At 45.1% G+C, this 26,928-nt stretch overlaps 1 protein-coding gene across 1 annotated transcript; it reads left to right on the top strand.

Annotated features, from left to right (window-relative positions):
- RBM5 (RNA binding motif protein 5) lies at positions 1-25,138 on the top strand. Its single transcript, XM_045862333.3, has 25 exons — positions 1-153; positions 1,488-1,558; positions 3,172-3,337; positions 4,308-4,463; positions 8,651-8,720; positions 9,209-9,282; positions 11,758-11,841; positions 13,038-13,098; positions 13,568-13,633; positions 13,893-14,053; positions 14,496-14,593; positions 15,210-15,297; positions 15,477-15,554; positions 15,634-15,706; positions 16,544-16,629; positions 17,017-17,101; positions 17,316-17,407; positions 19,951-20,112; positions 20,553-20,702; positions 20,785-20,856; positions 21,451-21,630; positions 21,944-22,018; positions 23,230-23,327; positions 23,406-23,535; positions 24,488-25,138. Exons 2-25 carry the CDS (start codon positions 1,542-1,544, stop codon positions 24,611-24,613), a joined length of 2,448 nt encoding a protein of 815 aa, XP_045718289.1. The 5' UTR covers positions 1-153; positions 1,488-1,541; the 3' UTR covers positions 24,614-25,138.
- The last annotated feature ends 1,790 nt before the right edge of the window (positions 25,139-26,928 follow it).

Genomic DNA, 26,928 nt, shown 5'->3' with positions numbered 1-26,928 from the left:
GGGAGGCGGGTGGCGTGGGGGAGGGGACAGGCGCGAGGTGCTGTGGGTAGGAGACGGCCGTCGACCGAGGCGCCATTTTGTGAGGCGGCCGTACCCTGTTGGATAATCTGGGGCACAAAACCGCTACTTCTGCCACTTTGGTCTCTTCTGGGGGTAAGTGCGGCAGCCGCCCGTAACGATCCGCGGTTCTTGCTTTTGAGGCAGGCCTTGTGCAGCCTCCCTGACAGCCGCGGGTGGCGGCCGATCAGCCCCAGCCGCATCTCTCGAGTAGCTACCCAAGGCATTGGCGGGCCGCGCCCCTCCTTGCCGCCTGCGCTGTCAGCTTTCAGAGGGCGTCCTCCCGCGCCACCTGAGGCCCGCTTCTTTCGGGCTTTTGACTGTGCCTCTGCCGGGACGCGTCTCCGAGTCCCCAGCCCAACTGAACGTGGAGCCGTCGCCTGTCCCTCGGGTACTCCTCAGGGGCGACCGGCAGTTTCTAGCCGCCATCGCCTCGCGGCTGCATCTGAATCCGCCCTCTCCGGGAGGTTGTTCGGGAAAGGCTGATCTGCAGGCTGGGGGAGCCTCTTGGGGGTCGGGAGGGGCGTGTGCAGACAGAAAGGGAAAGCCGGACGCCCGAGTCGGTCGCGCAGGCTGTGGCGCCGCCATCTCGGCCGCAACACCCCACAGAGATGGGTCCAGGCACTGCCCGGGCGACGAGGTGCGGCATTAGAGGTTTTGCCCAGGGCCTTATTTCTCCCAGGTGGTTCTCTTCCATTTATTAATTCAGCAAATGTTTGTTGAGCGCCTGCTCTGGAACAGGCGCCAGAGACGGCTGAAACTAGTTTCTCAGACCTCCACGAATTGAACGCGGTCTAGCTGTGTGTTTTATCACCGCCGGGGCGCTGCAGGGCCCAGCTGGCAGCCTCAAGGGTTAGTGGTGGTTATTGTTACTGAGGAACTAAGTCGTGTCGAGGTTTGCTCTTGTCTCATTGAAATAGCTTAGGATCAGCCGTTTCGTTATAAATAGAGTAGATTTTAATTAGTGCAGTAACCCCGGCTTCGAAAAGATTTAAACTTTGCATTAGAAGATTTTGAAATTTATGTTGCTCCTTGTATTAGTAAAGACGCTTTGATTATGTTTTAACGGCCAACTACCCCACCGGAGTTGCTTTGATTAGAACACAGGGAGCTGATTGCATCTCTGCCCTTTTTTGCTTCGTAATCCTAAAGTAGGAGAAGGGAAGGAGTCTTCTGCTTGCGTCCTTTTATGAGTTTGTTATTGAATAGGGAATCTGATGTTTTAAGGTATGCTTCATCTTCCTGCTATGCTCATTTCAACAAATGGTTTTCGTGTTGACAGTTGATCCCCCCCACCTTCCTGCCCCCACCTTGGATAATCACTGTTAATAGTCTGATGAAATTCCAACCTCAGTAGTGTCCTAGCCTACAGAAAGATTAACTTAAGTGATCTCTCAAATTTTCAGCAGCCAATCTCTTTTGTTTCCTAGAAAAAAACAAAATTTGAACCTTTTGGAACAGAGTGCTACATCTTCAGTAGGACAATGGGCTCAGACAAACGGTAAGTTACTACTATACATGTCTTTGATTTCAGCATTTCATCGGGGACTGAAATTTTTTAAAGAATTGTTTATCAAATATTTGAGTGTCTATTTTGTGCCAGACATTGTTGTTAGTGCCTTCATGAGCCTTGCTCTTATAAGCATGCAGTTTAGTGAGAGAAGTGAAGTACTGTGTGAACTGTGCTATGTAAGAGAAGTCGAGGGTGCTGTTAGAACACATAGGAAGCATGTGTTTTCTTGGAAACATCTAGGAAAGCTTCCTGGAGAAAATGTTTTCTAAGGTAAGTAAGAACTAGGCAGAGGAGGGAGTGGGTCACTGAGGGTTCCCAGTGTGGAAAACAGCCTGTGCAGAAACCAGGAGATATCATACAAGTCTGCCACTTTACACAGTAGCTGGCTATAGCAAGCAATCAGTGAATGCTAGTTCTTGTCATTGTTCCCTCTGTGGCAAGATGATCCAGATTTATAGAAGCTTTGGATGGACCGTGGGTTACATGAAAAATAAATGAAAAGTTACTAAAGAATTAGTGGAGAATTAAGATGAGAGCATTTGGCTACCATGTTATCTATGGATTCTTCCACTCAGACTATTTGATTTACATACACGACCTTTTTCAGCCACCTTCCTACTTAATATTGAGTCTCGTCCCAGTGATAGATCAAATTGATGGCCCAGAGAGACTCAGGAGATGTTCGTGTCATGTGATGTGATTGTTTTAGTGCTGTGTTAGCAGTCTGTGGTTCCAAATAACTTATTGAATTAACATTTACCCTTTTAGGGTTTCTTCCTCATACTTCGCATTATGAAGTAGTCCTAGACTACTTGTTTCATTGGTGTCTTTTTGTTAAATTTGTGTACTGTAAATGAGGCCCTTCTAAGCCTTTCCTTTGTCTTGTCCTTACATAGTAGTTTTATGAACCTGGTAAACAATTTGTGAAAGAACTGTATCTGTAGTCAAGTGGGTTTAAGCCTCTTGTTACTAGATTTTCCTGTGAGGCCCAGTGCTATCCAGTAACCAAAAATAAACCAGATGTTATAGGAAATAATATTCTCTGCTGGTGCTGTTTATGTCTAACAAATGAACTTGGTTAACTGCCTGATGAAGAAAAAAAATTAATTTAACTCATCCAGGTTGTTGGTCCATTTCCCAGTAGTGTGATACCCTTGAGAGTAGATGAGTCAGAACACACTCTCCTTTAAAATTGGGTGAAATACTAAAAATTGCTTTCTTCCTATTTTTGATCACTAAGATCTGAATCAGTGATAAAAAGGGTGATATGTGTAGACTACAGGCTTTGGAATATACAGGATGAACTTGGACAACCTGACCTTTTTTGAAAAAAAAAGTATTAAACCCAAACATGTGATAACCATATTATCAAATTTAACATGATTTCCTGAAAATTATCTTTGCCTTAAGGGGTGTAGATGTTTTCCTAGTGTTTGTTTTTATAAACTGGAGTTTGGGGATAAATTTTAAGGGATACGTTAAACTATTTGGATATCTTATACACTGAGCTGTGGGGGGGAGGAGGGTATTTTCAACCGTGTTTTCTAAAGGTATAAAATGTGATGTACTTTAGAGTAAATGAAAATTATTTTCCCTGGCAGAGTGAGTAGAACAGAGCGTAGTGGAAGGTACGGTTCCATCATAGACAGGGATGATCGGGATGAGCGTGAATCCAGAAGCAGGCGGAGGGACTCAGATTACAAAAGATCTAGTGATGATCGGAGGGGCGACAGATATGACGACTACCGAGATTATGACAGCCCAGAGGTGAGTGGTCAGCAGCTGGTATGGTGTAGTTAGAATTATGAATTGCATGCACAAAGCCTGTAAGATTCTGGAAATGTAATAAGTATATCAAGTGTGGAACTCTCCTCTTGAGTATTATATTCAAACCCTCTGTTATTCTGAAATTTGTTGAGGTGACTCTAATCCTCAAAGATAAACTGAGCTTGTGGTAGTAGAAATACTGGCCAGGGTTTACATAGGGCTCACCATACACCAGGCACTCATTTGAGCACCTGACTTACATGAACTTAATTAATCCCTTATGGTAGGTGTCTTCCCATTTTAAAGATGAGGCAATTGGGGCATAATAATATACCAGCCCTGTGCCTCGGCTGCTGCTTCTAAAAGTTGTAGTTTCAGTCAGCATAGTTCTTTCTCATTCCTTTCTTTTTTTTTTTTTTTTAAGATTTTATTTATTTATGTGACAGAGAGAGAGCACAAGTAGGCAGAGTGGTAGAGGGAGAAGGAGAAGCAGGCTCCCTGCTGAGCAGGGAGCCCAGTGCGGGGCTCGATCCCAGGACCCCGGGATCATGACCCAAGCCGAAAGTAGACGCTTAACGACTGAGCCACCCAGGCGCCCCTTCTCATTCCTTTCTATATGTAAACGTAGCTTTGTTTAGAAGTAATTGCGCTGCCCATGTAATTTTGCAGGGTTTTTTTTCATTTTCCATGCATGTAATCTTCATATTGTAACAGGTAGTGGTATTTCATTGTGTGGTAGTGAATACTGTACCGTGAGTTGTGAAACCATTCTTCCTGAACTAAATGGCCCTTCTTTCTCCTCCTCCCCCCCCCCCCCCGTTTAGAAACAGTACAGTGAACATCATCATGGAGTTCCCATACCCTCTCTGTTGTCCCTAAAGATAAATTCCTAGGAATAGAGGGCCTGGATCAAAGCAAAGGGTATAAACCCAGCATTGTTTTAATTGTAATTTTGTTTATTGTAAATCAGAGAGAACGTGAAAGAAGGAACAGTGACCGATCCGAAGACGGCTACCATTCAGATGGTGACTATGGCGAGCATGACTACAGACATGACATCAGTGATGAGAGGGAGAGTAAGACCATCATGCTGCGCGGCCTTCCCATCACCATCACGGAGAGCGATGTAAGGGGAAACAGCAGTTCTAACAAGCAGTCCAGCCCAGCAGATTTGGGGCTTCTACTGTTTTCTCATGCTATTGTTTTATCTCAAGTTAACATCTCAGCCAGTGAAATATATTTCTGTCTCTAGGGTGGAGTTCTTTTCAGCTTGGTTCAGAGGTAAATTACCATTTATATTTAGGCTTTGAAGTTCAACACAGAGTTGAGTTTTCAGAAATTCCTTAACTACAGGGAGCAGGTCTTGTTCCTTCAGTAGCCCATAGAAGGTAATCAGTACATTTTTATTGAACTGGTTACTTATTTGGTGAGGATGTATCAGTAAAAACACTTCATGATCTGGCTACCCTTTGATTTGATGAAATGTATGCTATCCATTTGAAACCTGAGAAGCCTGTCAAAAAGGAAGGCCATTCCCTGGCTCCCCACTCCTCAGACTGGCCAGCTAGGGGCTTGGTATACTGGGCACTACCTGATTTCCAGTGGCAGTCTCTTCTCTGGCCCTCACCCATTTCTTCCAGCCACATCCACCACCTGCCTCCCCTGTAGCTACTTTGGACATGTTTTTCATCCTACCAGTATGCCTTTTTCTGCTTGAAGTCTCCATCATGTGAGGCCTTTCCTGATCTACAAGGCAGATTGATGTTGAAAGAGGTTCTACAGAATGTCTCTGGGAAAGGGGGGGGGTGGCATCTGGCTGGCTCAGTCGGTAGAGCATGCGACTCTTGATCTTGGGGTTGTAAGTTCAAACCCCATGTTGGAAACAGATTACTTCAAAAAAAAAAAAGGGAATGTCTCTGGAAGCTTCTTTAAGGGAGGTTTTTACTAGTGTAGGGTAAAGAAGGGTTCCAGGGAGATCTTAGTTGAGCTGATTCTTAAGGGATCTAAAAGTTTGGGTCTGGTGGAGAACTAGGGGAAAGGTGTGATAGACTGGCCCTCCAGGCAGTAGGATCACACAAGCAAACTTGGGAATAGAAGGATTCTGAATGTAGACAAGGCCTTTCAATCAGGTTCATTTGGTTGAATTTAAAGGCTTTTGGCAGGAGAGAGGTGGGTGGGAAGGTGCTTTTGAGGCCAGGTGCTAGAATCATTGAAAGCCCAGATAAGTATAAAAGAAGTTACTTAGGGCTTTGTCTGGTAGCAAGAGTTGTGCAGGTTAGAATGTTGGAGGGAAAGAATGGTAGTGGGAGGACAGGGAAGGCAGAGCTGAGCTCAGGTAGGGGCGGCAGTGGGCATGTGGAGTAGGAGATGCAGGAATGCCTACAGGAGGAGTCAATTCAGGAAAGTTTGCTTGTTAAGAAGGTTGCTCCCTTGAGTAGTCTGCTGGCCTATGGCCCTGGGAGTCTGCCGAGGAAGTGAGTGGCATGGGGAAGCAGTGCCCTCACTGACTTTGGGGGGCCTCCCTGCTGGCAATGAAACAAGATTTAATGCTTTTGTATTTCAGGCTTCTTCAGGGAAATAGAAGTGCCTACCATAAGAAGGCTGGTTTTCAAAGCAGAATTTCTGAGGTTCCCAAATTGTGCAGTATTCTTAGCAAATTCACATGTTGAAGTCTTTAAAACATTTTAAAATTATAGTATTTAATCTCCTGAACTTCAGTTTATCATACTCATTGCTTGCGTTTTTTAGTTTAGCCCTCCCACTGATATGTGAACTCTTAGAGTATCTTTAGTTACTATGTTACTATATGTGTTACTGTTACCACCACTTTTATAGTAACTGTCTTTAGTTACTCTGATGACTAACTTTTCAATTACTATGTTACTAAGCATGGACCTAAGTCACATGATGGGGTCTGGCTCAGTGTAGAACTTCTATTCTGTGGAAAAAATAGACATAGTCAGTTCTTTTTATTGGTGGTTGTTATGGTCTGTAAAGTGACTACAGATAGAATACTGAATACTGAACCATCACTCCTAGGGAAAATACAAAGTTAGGTTCCTGTGAGCCTCTGGTCACAACCATTTTCATCAACAGATCAACACATAACCTTGTTTTAGGTGCATTGTGGTTTAGAGATGCCTTATTTAATATATATTGTTGATTCAATAACCTTGAACTCACATGCAACAACACTGTAACTCATGCCTGAATGAAGCTTATCCAACAATGTGTATTTTCTCTCTGAGGGACATCACAGCCTCCCTGTGCTACACTTGGAGAGCCATGTTAAATAGAGAAATCACTGGGGTGCCTGGCTGGCTCAGTCAGTAGAGCATGCAACTCTTGATCTCAGGGCCAGGAGTCCATACCCCATGTTGGATGTAGAGCTTACTTAAAAAAAATAGTAATAATAGTGAAATCACTAACAAAAAGTATGAAAATGTGAAAAACTTGGCACTAAATAGACTGTGAAAAGGACACTTCTTTACATTATGGAAGCTGAAACAAGGCAAAGCATTGCCTCGGCCTGGGACATGTGCATCAAGCGACTCAAATCTCTCCCTCCTCTGCACATGTCCGCAGATGACTTGGAAGCACAAGTATTGATTGGGAGTTACAAATTTTAGTGAGTGGACAAATTTGCAAATACGGAATCCACAAATAATGAGGATCAATAGTATATAATCCTGTAGCCTTTGCATGTAATTATGGAAAGTTGGGGACCACTAAGAATTTATTTCACAAATTTGGCCCTGTTTTTCCTTTTTTCCTGGGAGTATTTCTGCCTGACATGATTAAGAGACTAGTGTATTTCATTGCCTTTTGCAGTAAGGGCTTGGTCTAACATCAGTAACAAACCTACCAGGGGTGCCTGGGTGGCTCAGTCAGTTAAGCATCTACCTTTGGCTCAGGTCATGATCCCAGGGTCCTGGGATCGAGCCCCACGTTGGGCTCTCTGCTTAGCAGGGAGTCTGCTCCCTCTCTCTCTCTCAAATAAATAAATAAAAGCTTTAAAAAAACAATGAATCATATAACACTACATCAAAGACTGATGATGTAATGTATGGTGCTTAACATAACAATAAAAATTTTTTTAAAAAAGCTTTAAAAAAAAATGACAACCTACCAGCCCAAATTCATTCTTCTAGGCTCAGTTGATGTTTATTTTGACTTATTAGGAGCCTAGGAATGTTCCGAGCTTTGTTAATTTTCAGCACTAGTGTAAATGTAAGAAAATAACTATTTTCTTAAGATAATTGTGCAAAAAATGTTTGAGAGAGTTCCTTATTTTTTGGCTATTGATTCTTGATCATATACTTCAGAGGACAATGCCACATCCTCTGCCTCTTCTAAATCTCATTTTCTTTCTGGTCATTTAGAACAAAGGACAGCGAGGTGAGATTAAGAGAGGCTTATAGGACAGCATGCCATGGGCAAGACTTTTTTTTTTTTTTTAAGATTTATTTATTTTAAAGATTTTATTTGAGAGAGAGCACACATGAGCTGGCGGTGGGGGCAGAGGGAGAGGGAGAAGCAGACTCTCCACTGAGCAGGGAGCTCAATGCGGGACTCCATCCCAGGACCCCGAGACCATAACCTGAGCCGAAGGCAGATGCTTAACCGACTAAGCCACCCAGGTGCCCTGAGATTTATTTTAGAAAGGGAGAGAGTGCACCCAGCAGGGAGGGGCAGAAGGAGACAGAATCCCAAGCAGACTCCCCGCCAAGTGCGGAGCCCAACACGGGGCTTGATCTCACAACCCTGAGATCATGACCTGAGCTGAAATCAAGTCAGATGCTTAACCGACTGAGCCACCAGGCACCCCAGCAAGACTGTTCATTGTAACATAAATACTTGCACCTGAAAGAAATTCCCAGGCAGCATATAAAGAATGCTTTCGAGGCTGTTACAATACATTCATTTCTATGAGAAGTATTCTTTTTTTTTATTGTTTTTATTTATTTATTTTTTTTAAGATTTTATTTTTATTTATTTGACAGAGAGAGAGCACAAGCAGGGGGAGCAGCAGGCAGAGGGAGAGGGAGAAGCAGGCTTCCCGCTGAACAGGGAGCCCGATGGCGGGGTTCAATCCCAGCACCCTGGGATCATGACCTGAGCCAAAGGCAGCCGCTTAACCTACTGAGCCACCCAGGCGCCCCTTATTCTGTTTTTAAAATGATTAAATTTTGGTGGTAGAAGTTAAAAACTTGGCTGATTAAGCAGTTGATGCAGTTCCTGGTCCTTGAACTTTCTTTGATGTGGAATAGTTTATGGCTCAAGCTTTAACTATAAATGTGTAAAACTCTGCAGATTCGAGAAATGATGGAGTCCTTTGAAGGTCCTCAGCCTGCGGACGTGAGGTTGATGAAGAGGAAAACAGGTGAGAGCTTGCTTAGTTCCGGCTGTTCTGGCTCTCTTCCCCATTCCCACCTCAGCCCCTAAAGACCATCCTGATTCCCCCAGTCTTCAAGCACATGAATTCAGAATGAAAGGTTTGCCATGGCTAAGGAATGTGACTCTTTGAAAACGATATTAGAGAGCACCTGAGGACCTTTTTAAAAACTTTGTTTTTAGGGACTTTTTTTTCCTTCGGTAAGTAGTGATTTATAAACTCCTTGTTTGACTGTTTGTAGTCGGTTGCATGGTTACTTTTTAAGCGTGGAATCAAATCGAGTGGCACTTAGTTCAGGCGGCTTGGTTCCTTGCCATGGCAAAGTATCAAGAAGATCCCCAAGTCAAGTCACATTTGTAAAGCTGCTTCCCAATTGGCTTTGTCACGCAGTGTTGAAGCAGTGGGAGAGAGATTCACCTGTTATAAAGGAACTGACTAACACGAGTATCCCGTCTATATCTGAATGCTGTCTCTAGGTGTAAGCCGTGGTTTCGCCTTCGTGGAGTTTTATCACTTGCAAGATGCTACCAGCTGGATGGAAGCCAATCAGGTTGCTTCACTCACCAAGTCTAGATATTCATGAAAATGGAACAAGTCTGTACAATTTAAAAACAAAAAACAAACAAAAAGGTTGAAGGAGTGGTTTGTTCCAAAGGAGTGATTATTTTTTAAAGAAAAGCTTTGTATATATTAAAATTGATAGTATTAGGATAAATACAGCAGCAAGGACTGCATTGTAGAATTTGCTCTGCCTTTAAACGTGGCTGCCTGGCAGAGCTTTGTTAATCACTGAATACCTGTCTGGTGATTATCAGAACATCTTGACGTTCCCTTTTCCGCTACCGATTATGTTCCTACTCATTATGTCCATTGAGAGTAATCTTAAAATATCCAACTCTCGATTTGACAGTGAAGAGAACACACTAGAAGTTTGCTACAGGCATTTTGAAGTTATTCCCTATTTCTGCTTGGAGACCACAAGCCTCCAGGAGGCCTAAGTGCTCATGTGGGTCTTCAAGGACTATTTAAGGACCTCATGGAATTTATGAACAATAAGTCTGATGAGATTAGCCTGGGAGCTGGTGTCCTGCTGCTGTCTGATCTAGTTAAAGTGGCATTAACATCCTAATCTCCCTGAGAATGCCTTTTATATTCCGTTCAAAGCAAATCATTGATGGCTCTTTGATGTAGCATTAACTGCAGTGTTCTACGGTTTGTCAAGATGACGTTCAGTACTTGGCACTTAAATAACATTTTTTGCCAAAACTCCAAAGGACAGCATTGAATGCCTTAAACAAGTGCGTTCTGGGAGGTTTGCTTAACTCATTATGTTGCTTTTCTGCAGCATTTTATGATTTATCACCCATAAATAAGTTCTATTCTTCAGTAATATATTGCTATTTATAACAAAGACTCACTAATGAGGGTATCATTTTAATTGAATGATTTGTTAGATTTTTAAGCTTCTCATTTTCTTAAACCAGAGATGACAGCCTGAACTTACAGAAGTAGAACTTCATTCATTTCATACCGTGGACACCATCCTAGTAAATTCAGAACTTACACACAGGCTTCATGTGAGTCTGCTTTCTTGACGTGACAGCATCTTTTGATGCAGTGGCTGTATCAGAATGGCTTGCCTGGGAGTTTAAAACTCCAAGGAAATTAAAACCCACAAGACATTTAAAAATCTCCACAATTTTAATGTATACAAAGCTAAGTTCACGTGTAATATTTCATTACAGTTCAAATTCACTCCAGAAATAAAAGGCCAATAGGATTAGGGACTCAGTGATAGTTTGGAGTCTCCCCCAGCACACACCCCTCCTACTGGGATGATCTTCTGACATATCTCCCAGCTTCATTTTTGTTTCTGTACAACACAGTGAGTGGCTGGCCCTTCAGCTCTTTTCCTCTTGGCCAGACATGCAGTCTTGCCTTTAGATATTGCAGAGACAACATTCACAGCATGTCTTAACTCTTCCAGGATTTGCAAGAACCAAATTGCTCAACAGTATGTATATTTAGAGGGGTTAGACTCCTTTTAAAAATCTGGATATCTAACCTCCTCCTTAAATCTGTTCTGATAGTGTCAGAACACCCGCTCCCTCCCCCCTTTGCCGCCCCATAAAAAGCAAAAGGTGCTCCTGTTAAATGAAGGCTCTTTGGGGGCAGGTGCTGGGTATACTCTTGGCTAGACTGATTGAGCTCGAAGTTTTGACCTTTTAAAGTTGCATCCCTTTTAGTCACATGCTTGACTTGAAGGGCAAGGTGGTGTATACATTTACGAACTCTTCTGACCCCCCTGAAGAAACTTCATTGGCCTCCTGGTTACTCATCTTGAAGAGAGTACCATGTATTTCAGGGAAAAACACATCTGTCACCTAGGACATAAAACATGGTTTCAGTTGGCAGGAAGAAATCTCATTTAGCTGCTTTAGAGTCGATGGCATTCAGAATAGGCCCTCCAAAGAAAGAATTGTAACCACATTCCCTTTAAAACTGAGCTCCCCTCCCCTCGTCCCCCAGAGGACACATCCTGAAGCAGGAGTTTGGGGAAAAGAGGAAATAGAAAAGCTTTTACTTTGCATAAGGACGGGGGACTGGGGGAAAAGTGAAGCGAAGCCCAAGGACACCATACTGAGGCTAAAGTAGGAGGCAATCTCAGAACTGGGAGAGTTGTGTCTTCTGCTTTTTGAAATAGACTGTCACTCTCAGGCAGCCTGGCAATGCTGAATGTTAGGACTTCTGTCTCTGCTGGAGACACGGCCTGGTGCATGTCAGCGGTTAGAGTTTGGCAGCTTTCTCAGCACTCCCTGACTCCGTTTACCTTTACTCCGCATCCCATTCTCTTACTGCCTATCTGAAGGATTGGATGGGCAGAGTATAGGTGGCGGTGGTTGGTCCTCCCCGTATGTTGTCCATTTAATTCCAGAGCACTGATTTTTCCGAAGTGTGCTCTGCCCTGGGAAAATGGACACATGTTCCTCACAATGGGAATAACTAATTACTTCTTTTTTTACAGAAAAAGTTGGTGATTCAAGGAAAGCACATTGCAATGCATTATAGCAATCCCAGACCTAAGTTTGAAGATTGGCTTTGTAACAAGGTAAGCATGTACTCTTACCAAATAGGCAAAACTCCTTCAGGTTTTTGTTGTTTTTTACTTTGTCTGTCTGAACAAGGAAACTAAAAAGTATACAATCACCAGCTTTTTAATCCTAGGGGAATTTTCATGCTTTGTGACTTTCTTTGGGTTTTCCTGTGTAGATAATAGAGTCCGTAGAACACTAGCAATTTTATTTATTAAGATCCAGGTTCTAAGCTCAGTGTTTCAATTAGGATTTTAGGTTTGTTCCACTTTACTGTTTCTTGATTTCTAGAGATCTCTGTCAACTTATGGCATAGTCTCTTAATTAAATTAACTAAATCCTTCTGACCCTGTTCAAGTTATGAAAGATCGGTTATAGTCCTGTTGGGGCACCTGGCTGGCTGAGTTGGTAGAGCATTCAGCTCCTGATCTCAGGGTCATGAGTTCAAGCCCCATGTTGAGCATAGAGCTTACTTTAAAAAATAATAAAAATTAAAAGAAGAACATTATGGTCCTGTCACCAGTGCACCTTTTTTTTTTTTTTTTTTTTAAGATTGATCGATTGATTTATTTGAGAGCACATGTGCGAGTGGTGGGTGGGCTGGGCGCGTGGGGCAGAGTCTCAAGCAGACTCCCTGCTGAATGGTGAGTCTGACATAGGGCTTGATCCCACAACCCTGAGATCATGACCTGAGCGGAAACTGAGAGACGCTTAACCAACTGAACCACCCAGGTGCCCCACCAATGCACCATTTTGAGCTTGGGTGTTGCCATTGACATTCTGAAAGTACTTGGATTCTTTGTTTGCATGTGGCCCGTGTCTAGTAGGGGACTAGACAGTATTCCATTTACATTGTGTTTGTGTATATAGAGTGGTCCATATAGTGAGTGCTCTTCTGATACAAGAAAAAGAACTTCGCCACTATAGGGTTTGCTGTAGGGTTTTTGGGTGAACTGAAGCTTTCCCCCAACTTGATAAAAATGGAATTATACTTCAAAATCTGTCAAGATTTGTTTTTCTTGGAAGATTTCACAGTGAAACATTTTAAATTTTTAGGTGAATACCCCATTGTCTTGGTTACATGATATCACTCTCTGCTTTTTTATTTGCTTACTGGGACTTGTCCATGGCCCTATTGCTCTAACCCACTTCATTACTAGTAAGCCTGGCCTACTGTGAGAAATAATTACAGAGAAAACTTTTTTTCTTCCAGTGCTGCCTTAACAATTTCAGGAAAAGACTAAAATGCTTCCGATGTGGAGCGGACAAGTTTGGTAAGCCCAAACTCAGCTGTTTGGAATAAGCATTAAAAACCTGACTGATTGAAATGTCTGCGAACCTGAGGAAAAGTATAGATTGTAGGGCATTTCAACAAGTAATTCATATATTCTCCTTAAATTTTCTTACCTTACGTTGGGTAGATGCTTCTGATGATTGTGGGTGCAGAGAGTTCTTTTATTTTCCAAAATTAAGCCAGCTCACGCTGGTTTGCGTTCTGCATCTGCTTTTCTTTAGTACTGAGGTACTGTCAGTCCTCCACCGGCCCAATTTTTGCATTCCACATTTATCTCGTCAAAACTAATCATGTTTTATTATAGCCACAGATGGTTTAAAAAGGAAAAAATGACTGCTACGTTTACTTATAATTAAAACTTTGGGGTTTGAATATATTTCTTTACTAAAAATACACTGGTTTATTTTTTGTCTTCAGTTACTGAGTCTCCCTGTCTCCTTCCCTTGTAGACTCTGAACAGGAAGTGCCCCCTGGAACCACAGAATCTGTTCAGTCTGTGGATTACTACTGTGATAGTAAGTCCCACTATGCTCTTTTGGCCTTTGTGGTAGAAGTTGACCTTAGTTGGAAGTTTTTGTTCTCTTACCCTTTTTTAATGAACAACGATGGCTTCAAGTTTGTCCCATAAAAGATTGGTTTTAGAGTCTTCTCCATGTCAAAGTGCAAAATATACTGGGAATCTCCCAAAATGTATTCCTGTGTTTGTCCTTGAGCCTGCCTTGGAAAGCACTGGTGGTGGGAATGCACATATATGTCATTTGTCTCTTTCACCAGCAATCATACTTCGAAACATAGCCCCGCATACTGTGGTGGATTCCATCATGACAGCGCTGTCTCCCTACGCGTCCTTAGCTGTCAATAACATTCGCCTCATAAAAGATAAACAGACCCAGCAGAACAGAGGCTTCGCGTTTGTGCAGCTGTCTTCTGCAATGGTGAGGTGCTCGCCGAATCTTTCCTTTTAAAAGAAACTGGGCTGTGCGAGGCAAATGTGGTTCATGTAATTGTGATACTATGTGTAAGGCTCCTGGAGCCCAAAGTTCAAGGCTGCATATGATAAGTGGTAAAAATAATGTGTATACCTGTAGATAATTGGCAGAAGTGAAGTTTGAGCCACAGCTTAATTTTTCCTTCTTGCTTTGTTTTAGATTGGTTTAGCATTTACTCCTTTAATAATATGGGATACCTTCATGTGCTGGAGGAAAGAGGGCTTTTTTTTTATTTCTTCAAGGTTTCGTATGCACAGACAATAATTACTGTGTGTGTTTTTTTGTTTTTGCTTTTTTTTAATAGAAAGCTGTACTTTGAATGGGGTAGGTGGTAGGGGAAGATTTTTAATTACATGACAAAAGTGTCTTTCTTGACATTCTCCTTCAGGATGCCTCTCAGCTGCTTCAGATATTACAGAGTCTCCATCCGCCTTTGAAAATTGACGGCAAAACTATTGGGGTTGATTTTGCAAAAAGTGCCAGAAAGTGAGTGGCTTTATTGTCCTTATTTCAAACTGCTGTACTTGCACACTTGTGCAGGGCTGCTTTGCTGACTGTACCCTAAGCCCATGTTCTCGACACTGAGACACAATCCTCCCTGGTTGCCAAGGTCGGGAGGGAGACCGTTGTCTGTCTTCTCTTACAGTGTATTCCCCCCTGTCCTGAAAAAAGTTGCCAGAAAACTTCAGAGCAGGACAAAGGCACACGTGGCAGATGGGTTGAGAATATGTGCTGTGCAAACCACTTCAGGATAGTGCAAACCTATCTTGAAATAATTCTTTCCAGAACAGCATGCTTATAGCTTCCTATGGAATGAGCTTCAGTCTAGAGATTTAAATTTCCTGTTTGTAGTATCATTACTCATCCAAGAGACACCTTACTAGATGGCAGGATACAGAGTAAACAGTGATACTACAGAGACATTTGCCCACTAAGGAATTTGCCCATGGAGACCCCTTCCTGCTCTGAAATGAGGCCTTGCTAGCATTTGAGGGCTCCCAACAAAGGCTAGAGTGAATTGCTCTTCCTTGGCAGCGTGGGGGATACAGATGGGGAGCATACTGAGAGAGAGAGCCACATGCTTAGGTTTTTGTGGTTTCAGAGACTTGGTCCTGCCAGATGGTAACCGGGTCAGCGCCTTCTCTGTGGCTAGCACAGCCATCGCTGCTGCTCAGTGGTCATCCACCCAGGTAAGGCGGAGGGTTGTTTTTTTTTTCAGAGTAGTGTGTTGGTGCCCAAAGTCACAGAAGTGATCTTTCCACTGTGTCCTAGGAGCTCTCCAGGGGCAGTTTTAGGGAATACTTCCTGCCTTCTTTCCTTGATGTCCACTAACCTCGGCTGTGTGTCCTCTTCTTTGGACATTTTGTAGTCTCAGAGCGGTGAAGGAGGCGGTGTTGACTACAGTTACCTGCAGCCGGGCCAAGATGGCTATGCCCAGTACGCTCAGGTAGGTAGATTAACCAGCATCCAACTACTCTCCAGAGCATGTCTGAGAATAGCAGCTTTAACAGTGGACTTTTCTTCAGTACTCACAGGATTACCAACAGTTTTATCAGCAACAAGCTGGAGGATTGGAATCTGATGCATCATCTGCATCAGGTAGTAAACTTCATCTCTGTTTTAGCTTTTTTTAAGTAGCTGTGGTTAAGGAGATAGGACGTGTCCATTTCCCTGCAGGGCGGGGGCAGATGGTGCACATTCAGGGTTGTCACTGTGTGCTTAAGGTTCTGGGCAAGATCAGGAATGGATAACAGCTTCTTAGAGACTGTTACGATGAGTGTTCATTCTTAGAATTCAACTTTGTTATCTCCCCTGGCTATGTTTGGAATCATGGGAGCCCACATAGGTTCATGGGAGCAGAGGATGTGGTCTGGTGCCCAGACATCAGTCAGAAAGGTCATTGTAAGAAGTCTTTGCTTTAGTTTTTGTTCTAGAATTATAAAAGCCTTATAGTTAAATCTTTTCTGAACCCCAGACCAGTTATGGATTCTTCCTTCTTCTTACAATCATGCAGAATATTTAACTTTGTGTGTAGCATTCTAGTAGGATTATAAAAATGATAATGTTACAGGTTCCAGGATGTTTAGTAGGAATTAGGTTATTAAGGACTGACCCATCCATGGGGCGCCTGGGTGGCGTGGTCAGTTTAGTGGCTGACTCTTCGTTTTGGCTCAGGTTATGATCTTGGTCTCATGAAATCGAGCCCTGCTTCGGGCTCCATGCTCAGCACAGAATCTGCTCGAAACTCTGTCTCCCTCTTTCTCCGCCCCTCCCCACTGCTCTCTCCCTCTAAAAATAAATAAACCTTTAAACAAACAAACAAAAAAAGACCTGACATATACAAAGACAGAAGGCTAGTTTGGGCATTACAGATAAAGATGTTTGGCTTGGAGTTCAGTGCGTTGGCCCTTGCTAACCACCTGTGTTTATCATCAGGCACAGCAGTGACCACCACCTCAGCGGCCGTAGTGTCCCAGAGTCCCCAGCTGTATAATCAGACCTCCAATCCACCCAGCTCTCCGGTAATCCTGTCGTCCTAAATACAGAACTGGTGACTGTGGGGGAAACTTTGTTTTTCTGTCCAAGTATTATCCTTTCCTGCTATGTGAGCCAGGATTGAATAATACACAGACATTCCAACGTTACTTCTCTCTGTCATGTAGTATTAGATCATAATTGGGGGTATGTATTTAAAACATAAGATTCCAAACAGGGTGTATGCTTTCTGCATGCCTCGACTTGACCTTTAGGAAGAAAGTTGTCAGCATGTGTTTTGTTCAAGGATTGCCTTAGATCATTGCTTACAGTGTGTCTGTCAGGGGAGCCCTTCCACCTGGATGATTGCAGTGATTTAGTTCTCTTTAGAGGCTTTACAGTTGAAATTATATTGAAGCTGCTGTTCTTTCCAGACTGAGGAAGCACAGCCTAGCACTAGCACAAGTACACAGGCCCCAGCCGCTTCCCCCACTGGTGTAGTTCCTGGTACCAAATATGGTAAGCCAAACCTCATGGGGCTGTGGACAGTTGGAAGGTCCTAGTTGTTGTCTGTGTCTAGTAAGAGTTCCTCTCCCTTTGTGGGTGCCAGAGGGACACTTGGGGATATGAGAGAAGACAACCATTAAGGCCTGCCGCATCTCAGTAGCTTAGAGCTTGAAGGAACACTCGCTTCTTACCGGGAATGACTGTGTGCTGGTTTTTGTTTTTGCAGCAGTGCCCGACACGTCCACTTACCAGTATGACGAATCGTCAGGATATTACTACGATCCGACGACAGGGCTGTACTATGACCCCAACTCACAGGTGCATATACTGTTTTCCTCCCCAGTTTCACTAGAAATATCTTCGTTTCACTTAATCCATTTATGAGGCATGACTTGAAATATCTCCTGCAAAGGAGCGAGTGGCCCAGATTAGTTTTAAGTTCTTCAGACTCACCAAGATGTAATTTCTACTTTAGGATTTTAATTTTTAATTTAAAGGTTAAAAATGTTTTGAGGTACAATGTACATACAGAAAAATACACAAAGTTGAAGTGTACGTTTCTTTGAATGTTTACACGTATACACATGTATATTAGCACTGAGATGAGAGAACATTCCTGGCATGCTGAAAGTTCCTTCATGCCCCTTGCTGGTCAGTACCCGCCCTCTTCAGTAACCTCTAGTCTGACTTACAGTACCATGGATTATTTTACCAAGTTAAAATTTATAGGTGGCTGTTAGTGTTTATGTAAAGATAGAAGTTTAAAAATGTGGTTTCTCTTCCTGTGTATTTTTTTTTTAATTGAGATAAAATTCACTGTTTCCTTGCTTGCTTGTTTTTAGGTATGTGGGGGGTTTTTTTGTTTTTGTTTTTTTTTAAGTAGGCTCCATGCCCAAAGTGGAGCCCAGCACAGGGCTTAAACTCATGACCCTGAGATCAAGACCTGAGCTGAGATCAAGAGTCAGATGCCTAACTGGCTGAGCCACCCAGGCGCCCCCTTAAGATTTTTTTTTTTTTTAAAGATTTATTTATTTTGGGGGCGCCTAGGTAGCTTAGTCAGTTGAGCGTCTGCCTTCGGCTCAGGTCATGCTCCTGGGGTCCTGGGATCGAGCCCCATGTCGGGCTCCCGCCTGCTTCTCCCTCTCCCTCTGCCCTCCACCCCCCACTTGTGCTCTCTATCTCAAATAAATAAATAAAATCTTTAAAAAAAAAAAAACTTCAGTGAGAGAGACAGCACGTTCGAGCATGCACACACACTGGGTAGGGGCAAAGGGAGAGGGAGAGAGAAACCCAAGCAGAATCTCCCCACTGAGCGTGGAGTCGGACATGGGGCTCAATCCCATGACCCCAAAATCAGATCTGAGCCAAAACCAAGAGTTGGACGCTTAACTGACTATGCCACCCAGGCACCCCTAGATTTTATTTTTAAGTAATTTCTACATCCAACCTGGGGCTTGAACTTACAGCCCTGAGATAAAGATCATGCTCTACCAACTGAGCCAGCCACATACCCTTTGCTATTTATTTATTTGTTTGTAATCCAAAACGTTTTCATCACCCCAAAAAGAAACCCTGTACCCATTAGCAGTCACTCCTTAGTCCCTCCTTACCCCAGCAACCACTATTTGCTTTCTGTCTCTACAAATTTGCCTCTTCTAAAAGCATTTCATGTAAATGGAATCAGATAACATGTGACCTCTTGTGTCCAGCCTCTTTTACTTAGCATCCTAATGTATTCTTGCGGGTAGAAATTAGATCTCTGGGTGATGTTTAATTTTGGGTAGTGGTATATTATTTTAAAAAGGAAGGGCAGTTTTAACACTCCATAAATAAGCAATTACTTATGACTAGGATCTGTATATATAGAATAGTAAAATAAGTGCTTTTAACAGGAACTTGGCATTGAGAGCTTGTGGTTTCTGAGAGTGAGGTGTGAAGCAGTGAGGGACCCACCTGAGCAAGCTAAGCCTTGCATGGTTCTACTTCTCTTGCTTGTGAAGTCTGACCACCATTACCCAAGCAGTTCTTAGTGACCATAGCAGTTATGACTCCTCTGTCTGATCCATGCCACCTTCCCCAGAAGAGACGTAACAGACCATCTCTCCTGGGTCCCTGCTGAGCAGGTAGAGCGAATGACTAGGGAATAAAGAAGAGGAGAGATGGGTGCTACCTATCCACCATTGCAATTCTTCCTACATACGTCAGATCTAGTTCCTTCACTTACCACCTTTCAGGCTCCTGAGCTGGCTCTTTACAACCCTATGTTTGCTTACCTGGGTGTCCAAAGGGTTCTGGGTGGTTGAACCCAATGATGAACTATTAACTGGTTGTCATGGAGGATGTGTAATTAAAAGCTCCTCCTGAACAGGGGGCGCCTGGCTGGCCCAGCTGGTGGGGCATGGACTCTTGATATCAGGGTTGTGAGTTCAAGCCCCACGCTGGGTGTAGAAATTACTAAAAATAATAATAAATAAAAATCTTAAAAAAAAAAAAAAATGAAACCACCTCTTCTGGCCACCTGGTTTGTATAAAATAGTCTGTCTGTGGAAAGGAGTCAGACACATAGCTCTTTGGGTGCCCTCCAGGCCCAGGGATTAGATTAATGGAACTGCACTCTTTAGAAACCATATTTGACCTTTGCCCAAGAAGTTTCACACCTCTTCACTGGCTGGTTCTTCATCCTTACCATACCAACATGTACAGTAGTTTCTCTCTGGGCAGGAAATACTACTGGTCTGCAACATGTTTTGTTTATGTTTAATTTTTTTGACAAAACAATCTTGACATACCTTTTTAACAAAATATTCCTTTAATGGTTTGAACAAAGCAGGAAGTCTGCATTAACTGTGCTTTGTTTCTAGTACTACTACAATTCCTTGACCCAGCAGTACCTTTACTGGGATGGAGAGAAGGAGACGTACGTGCCAGCCGCAGAGTCCAGCTCCCACCAGCAGACGGGCCTACCTCCTGCAAAAGAGGGGAAGGAAAAGAAGGAGAAACCCAAGAGCAAAACAGCTCAGCAGGTGAGACCATGACCCCATGACCCAGCCAGGGGACTCAGTTCTCTCTGGGGGATTGGCCTTTTTTCGTTGTTGTTGGGACATGTGTCAGCTTTATTTGGATTTTTTTAAAAACTGGGCCACACATCTTATTTACATTAAGTTCGCAGAGCATTTTGTAATTTTTTAATGTTACCATACGTTGTTTGTCGGCTGCCTGTATTCATACTTAGAGGGAAGAATATCCTAGAATATTCACAGGCTTTCGAGCAATATTCGTTAATGACTGATCGTATGCAGTAACATCTCTTGAAGATATTTGTAGGTAGAAGTAAGGGCGAAGGGGGTTTTGTTGCAGAGCGTGTGATTGAGGTGAGACTCTTAATGGCTGCTTACTGTGGCACAGGAGACTGTTCTCTAAAGTCATGTATCTGAATGGTTTTTTCATGGTTGTTTGGCATTAGATCGCCAAAGACATGGAACGCTGGGCTAAGAGTTTAAACAAGCAGAAAGAAAATTTTAAGAACAGCTTTCAACCTGTTAATTCCTTGAGGGAAGAAGAAAGGAGAGAGTCCGCTGCAGCAGATGCTGGCTTTGCTCTCTTTGAGAAAAAGGTAACAGTAGCATGAGTGGCCGCACTTCGTGATGGGAACTTAAGTAAAACTTGAGGCTTATGAGTTACTCTCTCTTTCCCAGGGAGCCTTAGCCGAAAGGCAGCAGCTCATCCCAGAACTGGTGCGGAATGGAGACGAGGAGAATCCTCTCAAGGTAGGCAGGACCACCGGTGTCTTACGGCCGTATGTGTGCTTTGTGTCTCCCTGGGAATCTAAGCTTCATCTTGGCTGTGATTCCTCCTTAAAACTGGGTGTGCTCACTGTTCGTGGGTATTTAGAGCAGTTCCTGCACATGGAATCCATGTCCAGGGCTTTGTTTTCTGGGTGAGAGCTGGAGAGCAGGATTCCTAAGCCCAGTTGAGTTTTATTGCATTTGTAAATAGAGTGTTTTAACGGTCTGGAAAGAGAAGATTGAGACAGTAAAACATGTTTTACTGGATAGATACTGGTCTAGGTGGGCCATTACTCTGATCTGTTCTCTTTGGGGTTTTCGTTCATGGCGAGGAGTTTGAAAACAGCCATCGGGGAACTTTCCCTGGGCCCCAGGAGGGTTGGTACCAGGAGGCTGGCAGGCCCCGCGCCTGAGGACCTGACTGTTGCGCACAGCTGAACGAAACGCAGTTCGCTGTCCAAGTATGGCACGGGTGAGGGTTCTTGCACGTCTGGAATTACACGTTACTTTACCCAGATACGTAGTCATGGCTCCTTCCTACTGTATGTGTCCAGTGACCCACCCTCTTGTCCCCAGAGGGGTCTGGTTGCTGCTTACAGTGGTGACAGTGACAACGAAGAGGAGCTGGTGGAGAGACTTGAGAGTGAGGAAGAGAAGCTGGCCGACTGGAAGAAGATGGCCTGCCTGCTCTGCCGGCGCCAGTTCCCCAACAGAGACGCCCTGGTCCGGCACCAGCAGCTCTCAGACCTTCACAAGGTGGCCGTGCTTCTCTGCGCTGATCTGAGGCAGGGAGGGGAGGGAGCGAGGCGACACGGGTGCCCTGACAGTGGTGAAGGTTCAGCAGATCCCTGCCCGGAGTGATCGCCTTTCAGAAGGCTGTTCTTAATATGGTCTAGTCCAGATCAAAGAGTGGCAAGGAGCATGGTGGCTCCATATACAGCAGGCTCTGGCTTTCGTGCCGTGCTGTATTGAATTGGGCTTTGACTCTTAGAGTAAATACCGATAGAACTAGACATTTCAAATCAGGATGGTCTGCATTCTTACTGTGTCTGTCAAATCTCTTGTACAGCAAAACATGGATATCTACCGACGGTCCCGGCTGAGTGAGCAGGAGTTGGAAGCCTTGGAGCTGAGGGAGAGAGAGGTGACTGAGGGTCACTCTGCCACTGGAAGGAGTGTCTTGTATCTGCCTTTAGCTTTTTTTTTTTTTTTTAGTATTTTTTTTTTAAGATTTTATTTATTTATTTGAGAGAGAGAATGAGACAGAGAGAGAGAGCATGAGATGGGGGAGGATCAGAGGGAGAAGCAGACTCCCTGCTGAGCAGGGAGCCCAATGCGGGACTCGATCATGACCTGAGCCGAAGGCAGTCGCCCAACCAACTGAGCCACCAGGCGCCCCTGCCTTTAGCTTTTATTTGTAGCACTTAGTTCTGGGTCCCAGGGGCAAGGTAGGATTTGTCACATACTTGTCACCCAGCCATTTTGGCTCATGTAGCCTGGACCCGGGGGCTTTGTGTGCGTTGTGAGCTCTGCACTGAGTCTGTGAGGATGCACAGAAGCACATCCTGAAGACTGCTCACGGGTCCTGCATGCCAAGTACTTGCTGTTGAGGACACTGGGTTTTAGTAAGGAGAAAGTGATTTCGTTCGGCCTGTGATGAGGGAGGCTTCCCATTAGGCCCAGGAGACATCAGGGCATAAGACAACTGCAGGTGATAGGGAAGGAAGCAGTAGACAGGGCAGGGATTGGGGTGAAGGCGGCAAAAGTGAGGCCAATAATGGACAAGCATTTGATAGTTCATGAGGCAGGTTGATGCCAGCCGGGTTTAAAATGCAAAGAGAGGCCCATGGGTTAGAAATGAACCAGTGGGCAGAGTTACTTGAAATTTCTCAGCCCACGAGAATTTTGTAGTTCAGGCTGTCTCTAGTTAGGGCTTCTGCTTTCCTGTTCTTTTCCACTGTTTATGGTGCCAGCTCCCCAGGGACTGATGGGCAGGTCTCTGGAAGCCTCCTTAGTGCCATCTGTCCCCAGCGGTGAGAGGAGCGGCAGCTCTGCCCTCCTCTGGGCTGCACCGACGGCCCAGCAGGCCTCTCGAAGTGCTTGACCAGCGACAGCTAATTAAATAAAACTCCTTGTTGCAGATGTAGTAGCTCTGCGCCAGGTTCCACACGCAGTGGATCGGACTAAGTGCAGTGAGGGGGGGGAAACGAGGGTGTTTGGTGTTTCAGGCCACTCTGAGAGGCCAAGCTGCAGATGGGGAAAGTCCTTGAGGGTGGTAATCATGAAGTTTGAGTACGTCAGGCTGTGGCAGATTCAAGTTTGAAAGTCTCTAGCATTGTTTGTTCTCCGATGTAGATGAAATACCGAGATCGAGCTGCAGAAAGACGGGAGAAGTACGGCATTCCAGAACCTCCGGAGCCCAAGCGCAAGAAGCAGTTTGATGCTGGCACTGTGTACGTGTTGTGCACCTTTTCCACTCCGTTAGCAGGGGCTCTGGCTGTTTTTAGTAACTGTGTGTTTGCCACTGGCAGGAATTACGAGCAGCCCACCAAAGATGGCATTGACCACAGTAACATTGGCAACAAGATGCTGCAGGCCATGGGTTGGCGGGAAGGCTCGGGTTTGGGAAGAAAGTGTCAAGGCATCACAGCCCCCATCGAGGTAAGCAGTAAGATTGGGCTTCAGTGGTTTGCAGGCTTATTTTAGTGAGGAGACGAGATGGAAGCAGCCAGACGGCCTGGGGCCCAGGGGAGGGTTGATGTCACCACACAGGGCAGTCTCCTCTGGGCTGCGCCCCCCACCCAGTGGGAGTCTCCCTTCCTGCAGCCTCTGCTTATGTCACCCCCCCTTTAAGATGTCAGTTGGGAGGATTGGGGATGGTACCCTACTTGATTTTTCTGGTCTTTTGGTATCTTTGGGTAAAAGCCATCTTCTGAGAACTGTGTATGTCTGTGTCCTTTGTTAGAAACAGTCCCTTACTGAACACCGACTCAGATCCATGTAGCTTAGGTTGGATTTTTTAAAAGGTGTACTGTGCTTTAATTTCTTTCTAAGTGATCTTGGTTATGTATAAAATAAATTTTGATTTAGTAGGATTTTTATGCCTGATAAGAAATCGTTTAGTTGGTCAGAGTTCACTCAGATTGAGATATAATCTCAGGATCCGAGGTCCCCACCCACTGGCCTTCTAGACCAGAGCACCACCAGTGATCGATCCCTCTCTGACCTGGCAACACAGCTTAGGTCAGACTGTTATAGACAGAACATGTTTGTTCTGTGCAAGCGAGTTCTGCTGACATCGGGCTGTCCTGCTATGATCTGTGCCCATAATTACCAGGCCTTCCTAGGCTTCGGTGGAGTGCTTTGGAGCCTTTACTCGGCACAGAAGCTTGCCGAGCAGGCCCTGGGGGGCAGGGTTGGGGGATGTGTCTCTCTCTGCACATCTTCCTTAGCCCATTTTATCCCTTCAGTCCTTAAACCTACTCCAGGTCTCCCAAGCTTCCTCCCTCCTGTCCCTGGTGGGTGGTCCTGTTTGGGAGTCGCCTGGACGAGCAGGAGTTGGAGCAGTCCACACCCTACCTGTCAGCTGCTGACAGAAATTTTGTTCCCCTAGGCTCAAGTCCGGCTAAAAGGAGCTGGCCTGGGAGCCAAAGGCAGTGCATACGGACTGTCGGGTGCGGATTCCTACAAAGATGCTGTCCGGAAGGCCATGTTTGCTCGGTTCACTGAGATGGAGTGAGGCTCAAAGAAGGAGGGAGGGCGGGAAAGACGATGAGGAGCTCCTCGGAGCACAAGGAGGGGTCCGTCTCCTGAATTCACTTTTAGCACCTGTCTCTTTAAGGGCATGCCTTGTGCTGTTAATAGTTTCTAGGGCGAACCACTCCATTCTACAAGGTTCTCCCACTTAAAGGAGTTCTCCTTATATGGGCTGTCTGGCGAATGGCCTTCCTTCCTGCCAGAGGGCTTGTGAGCTGGCCGGGGGGACAGTGGGTCTTTTATACTTCAGTGTACATAGTGTAATGTAGTGTGTTTTACGTGTGTAGCCCATGTCATCGTCTGTCAGCCCCTCACACTCCTAGGGGGTGTTGAGATGCCCTAGGTGGTTATGTGACACCAAAGCCGCCTCTGTCATTTGTTGTGCTGTCTTTTCTTGGCAAAAGCCTTGTGTATATTTGTATATTACACATTTGTACAGAATTTTGGAAGATTTTCAGTCTAGTTGCCAAATCTGGCTCCTTTACAAAAGAAATACCTTAAAAAATGAGTGTCTGTGTCTCTTTATTCTCAGGTGACCAGGTGTGCCGAGCATGTCTGAGCTAGTCAAGCCTGGTGGTGAGATAAGTGTGTTAAAAGTCATTTATAAATAGTATTTTATGTTATTTTCCTTACCCCAAGCATGTTCAGATTCTTAAGTTCAAGAGTGTTTTAAAATTCTTCATGGAAACTCAGTCATAACGGAGTCAGCTTTTCCACTTCCATTTTCTAAAGAGCAAAGTGAGTGTGAGCACTTGTGTGTCTCCAGTTTCCAGACTATTCCAGCATGCAGCGTCGGGCTGTTAACTGCTCTGCTGAGAGGGGCAGGGACTGAGGAGGCCCCCGTCTCCCTCCGTGGCACTCCACTCGCTTTCTGCCCCTCACCTCAGCTGCTGAGGAACTGCTGAGGGGTGTTGCAGAGTTTACCATTCTGAATGGTAAATGGGGTCATCCCATCCTTGTCCTCATCTTGACGAGGACAGGAAGTGTGTCTGAGGCTGGATGTGGTGATGGGGGATCCATGTTGCCAGTCTGACTGAGCTGAGTGCTTGGGCTCCATGTTTGGCATATAGTCAGGGAGGGAGCTTATTCTCAAAGCTAGAACGTCACAGCTTTTGTGGGTGGTCCCATTTTCTTACTTTGAGGTAGGCCTGGCCCTTGTAAAAGGATGAAAAGTACTCAGGAGGAACTTGCAAGGGGAGTGCTCATGGGGCCCTCACCCCAAGCTCCCAGGGGTGCTTGGAAGATGAGGAGGCAAATGCAGAAGCCCCACACGTGGGCTTCTGTGGGATGACAAGGTAAGGGTCCAGCTGACAAGAGTCCTGCCTTCCAGGGTCAGTGCTAGAGCGAGGAGACCAGCCTGGCTTCCAGAGCTTTCATGCATCTCGCACATGGGGCTGCTCTTGGAGCTTGGGGGCAGTCACAAGCAACCTAATTAAGTGCAGCTGACCAAGCCGGCCTGGAAGGGTCTTCCAGGTGAAGACATACATCCTGAGACCTAGGAAGCTCTTTTTTTTTTTTTTAAAGATTTTATTTATTTATTTGAGAGAGAGAATGAGATACAGAGAGCATGAGAGGGAGGAGGGTCAGAGGGAGAAGCAGACTCCCTGCCAAGCAGGGAGCCCGATGCGGGACTCGATCCCGGGACCCCAGGATCATGACCTGAGCCGAAGGCAGTCGCTTAACCAACTGAGCCACCCAGGCGCCCGACCTGGGAAGCTCTTAATTACATGCACCCAGTTCATCAAAGGCTGACTGGAAGCCTCTTGGGGGGAGGGGGGTGTGGCGGGGAGGCACAGCTGAGCACTGGCAGGGGAGCCAGGGCCCATGAGCCATGTTGAGCCCCACATGGGCTTCCCCACACCAGGAAGGGCACTTGGATCTGTCCTGTACCGCTTGGTGCGGACACTCGCCATTTTCAGGGGCTCAGGGCTCCCACAAGACTGCTCTGGACCATAGCATCTTTGAGCCTGACATGGGCTTCCCTATAAACATGAAGTCTGCGTGCCTCCTTAGCAGTCTGAGCCAGCCGTTCAGAGAAGCTGGAGGCCCCCTCTCCCGCTTCCTAGCACTGGCCACACCTGTCGCCAGCACACCAAACCAGGTGACTACAGCCTTCGCCTTCCATCTGAACCCATGAGCCCATTTCTGGAAGTTCGACAGTACCTTTGGCTCCGGTCTCTCATGCAAGGCCAAATTTGGGAGTCCTGGGTACTGAACGGCTCTCACCCCGAGGACCTGAGGCTGAAGCCCCAAGGACCCAGGCATCCCCCGCTACCAGCCCATCGTGGTCTGCTCCAA

This window comes from Mirounga angustirostris, unplaced genomic scaffold, assembly GCF_029215605.1.
Source record: "Mirounga angustirostris isolate CCGP_5_RB_7025 unplaced genomic scaffold, mMirAng1.0.hap1 SCAF_1, whole genome shotgun sequence".
Lineage (NCBI taxonomy): Eukaryota > Metazoa > Chordata > Mammalia > Carnivora > Phocidae > Mirounga > Mirounga angustirostris.
Note: the sequence above shows the minus strand (reverse complement) of the source record. Positions and strands in the feature narration are given on the sequence as shown.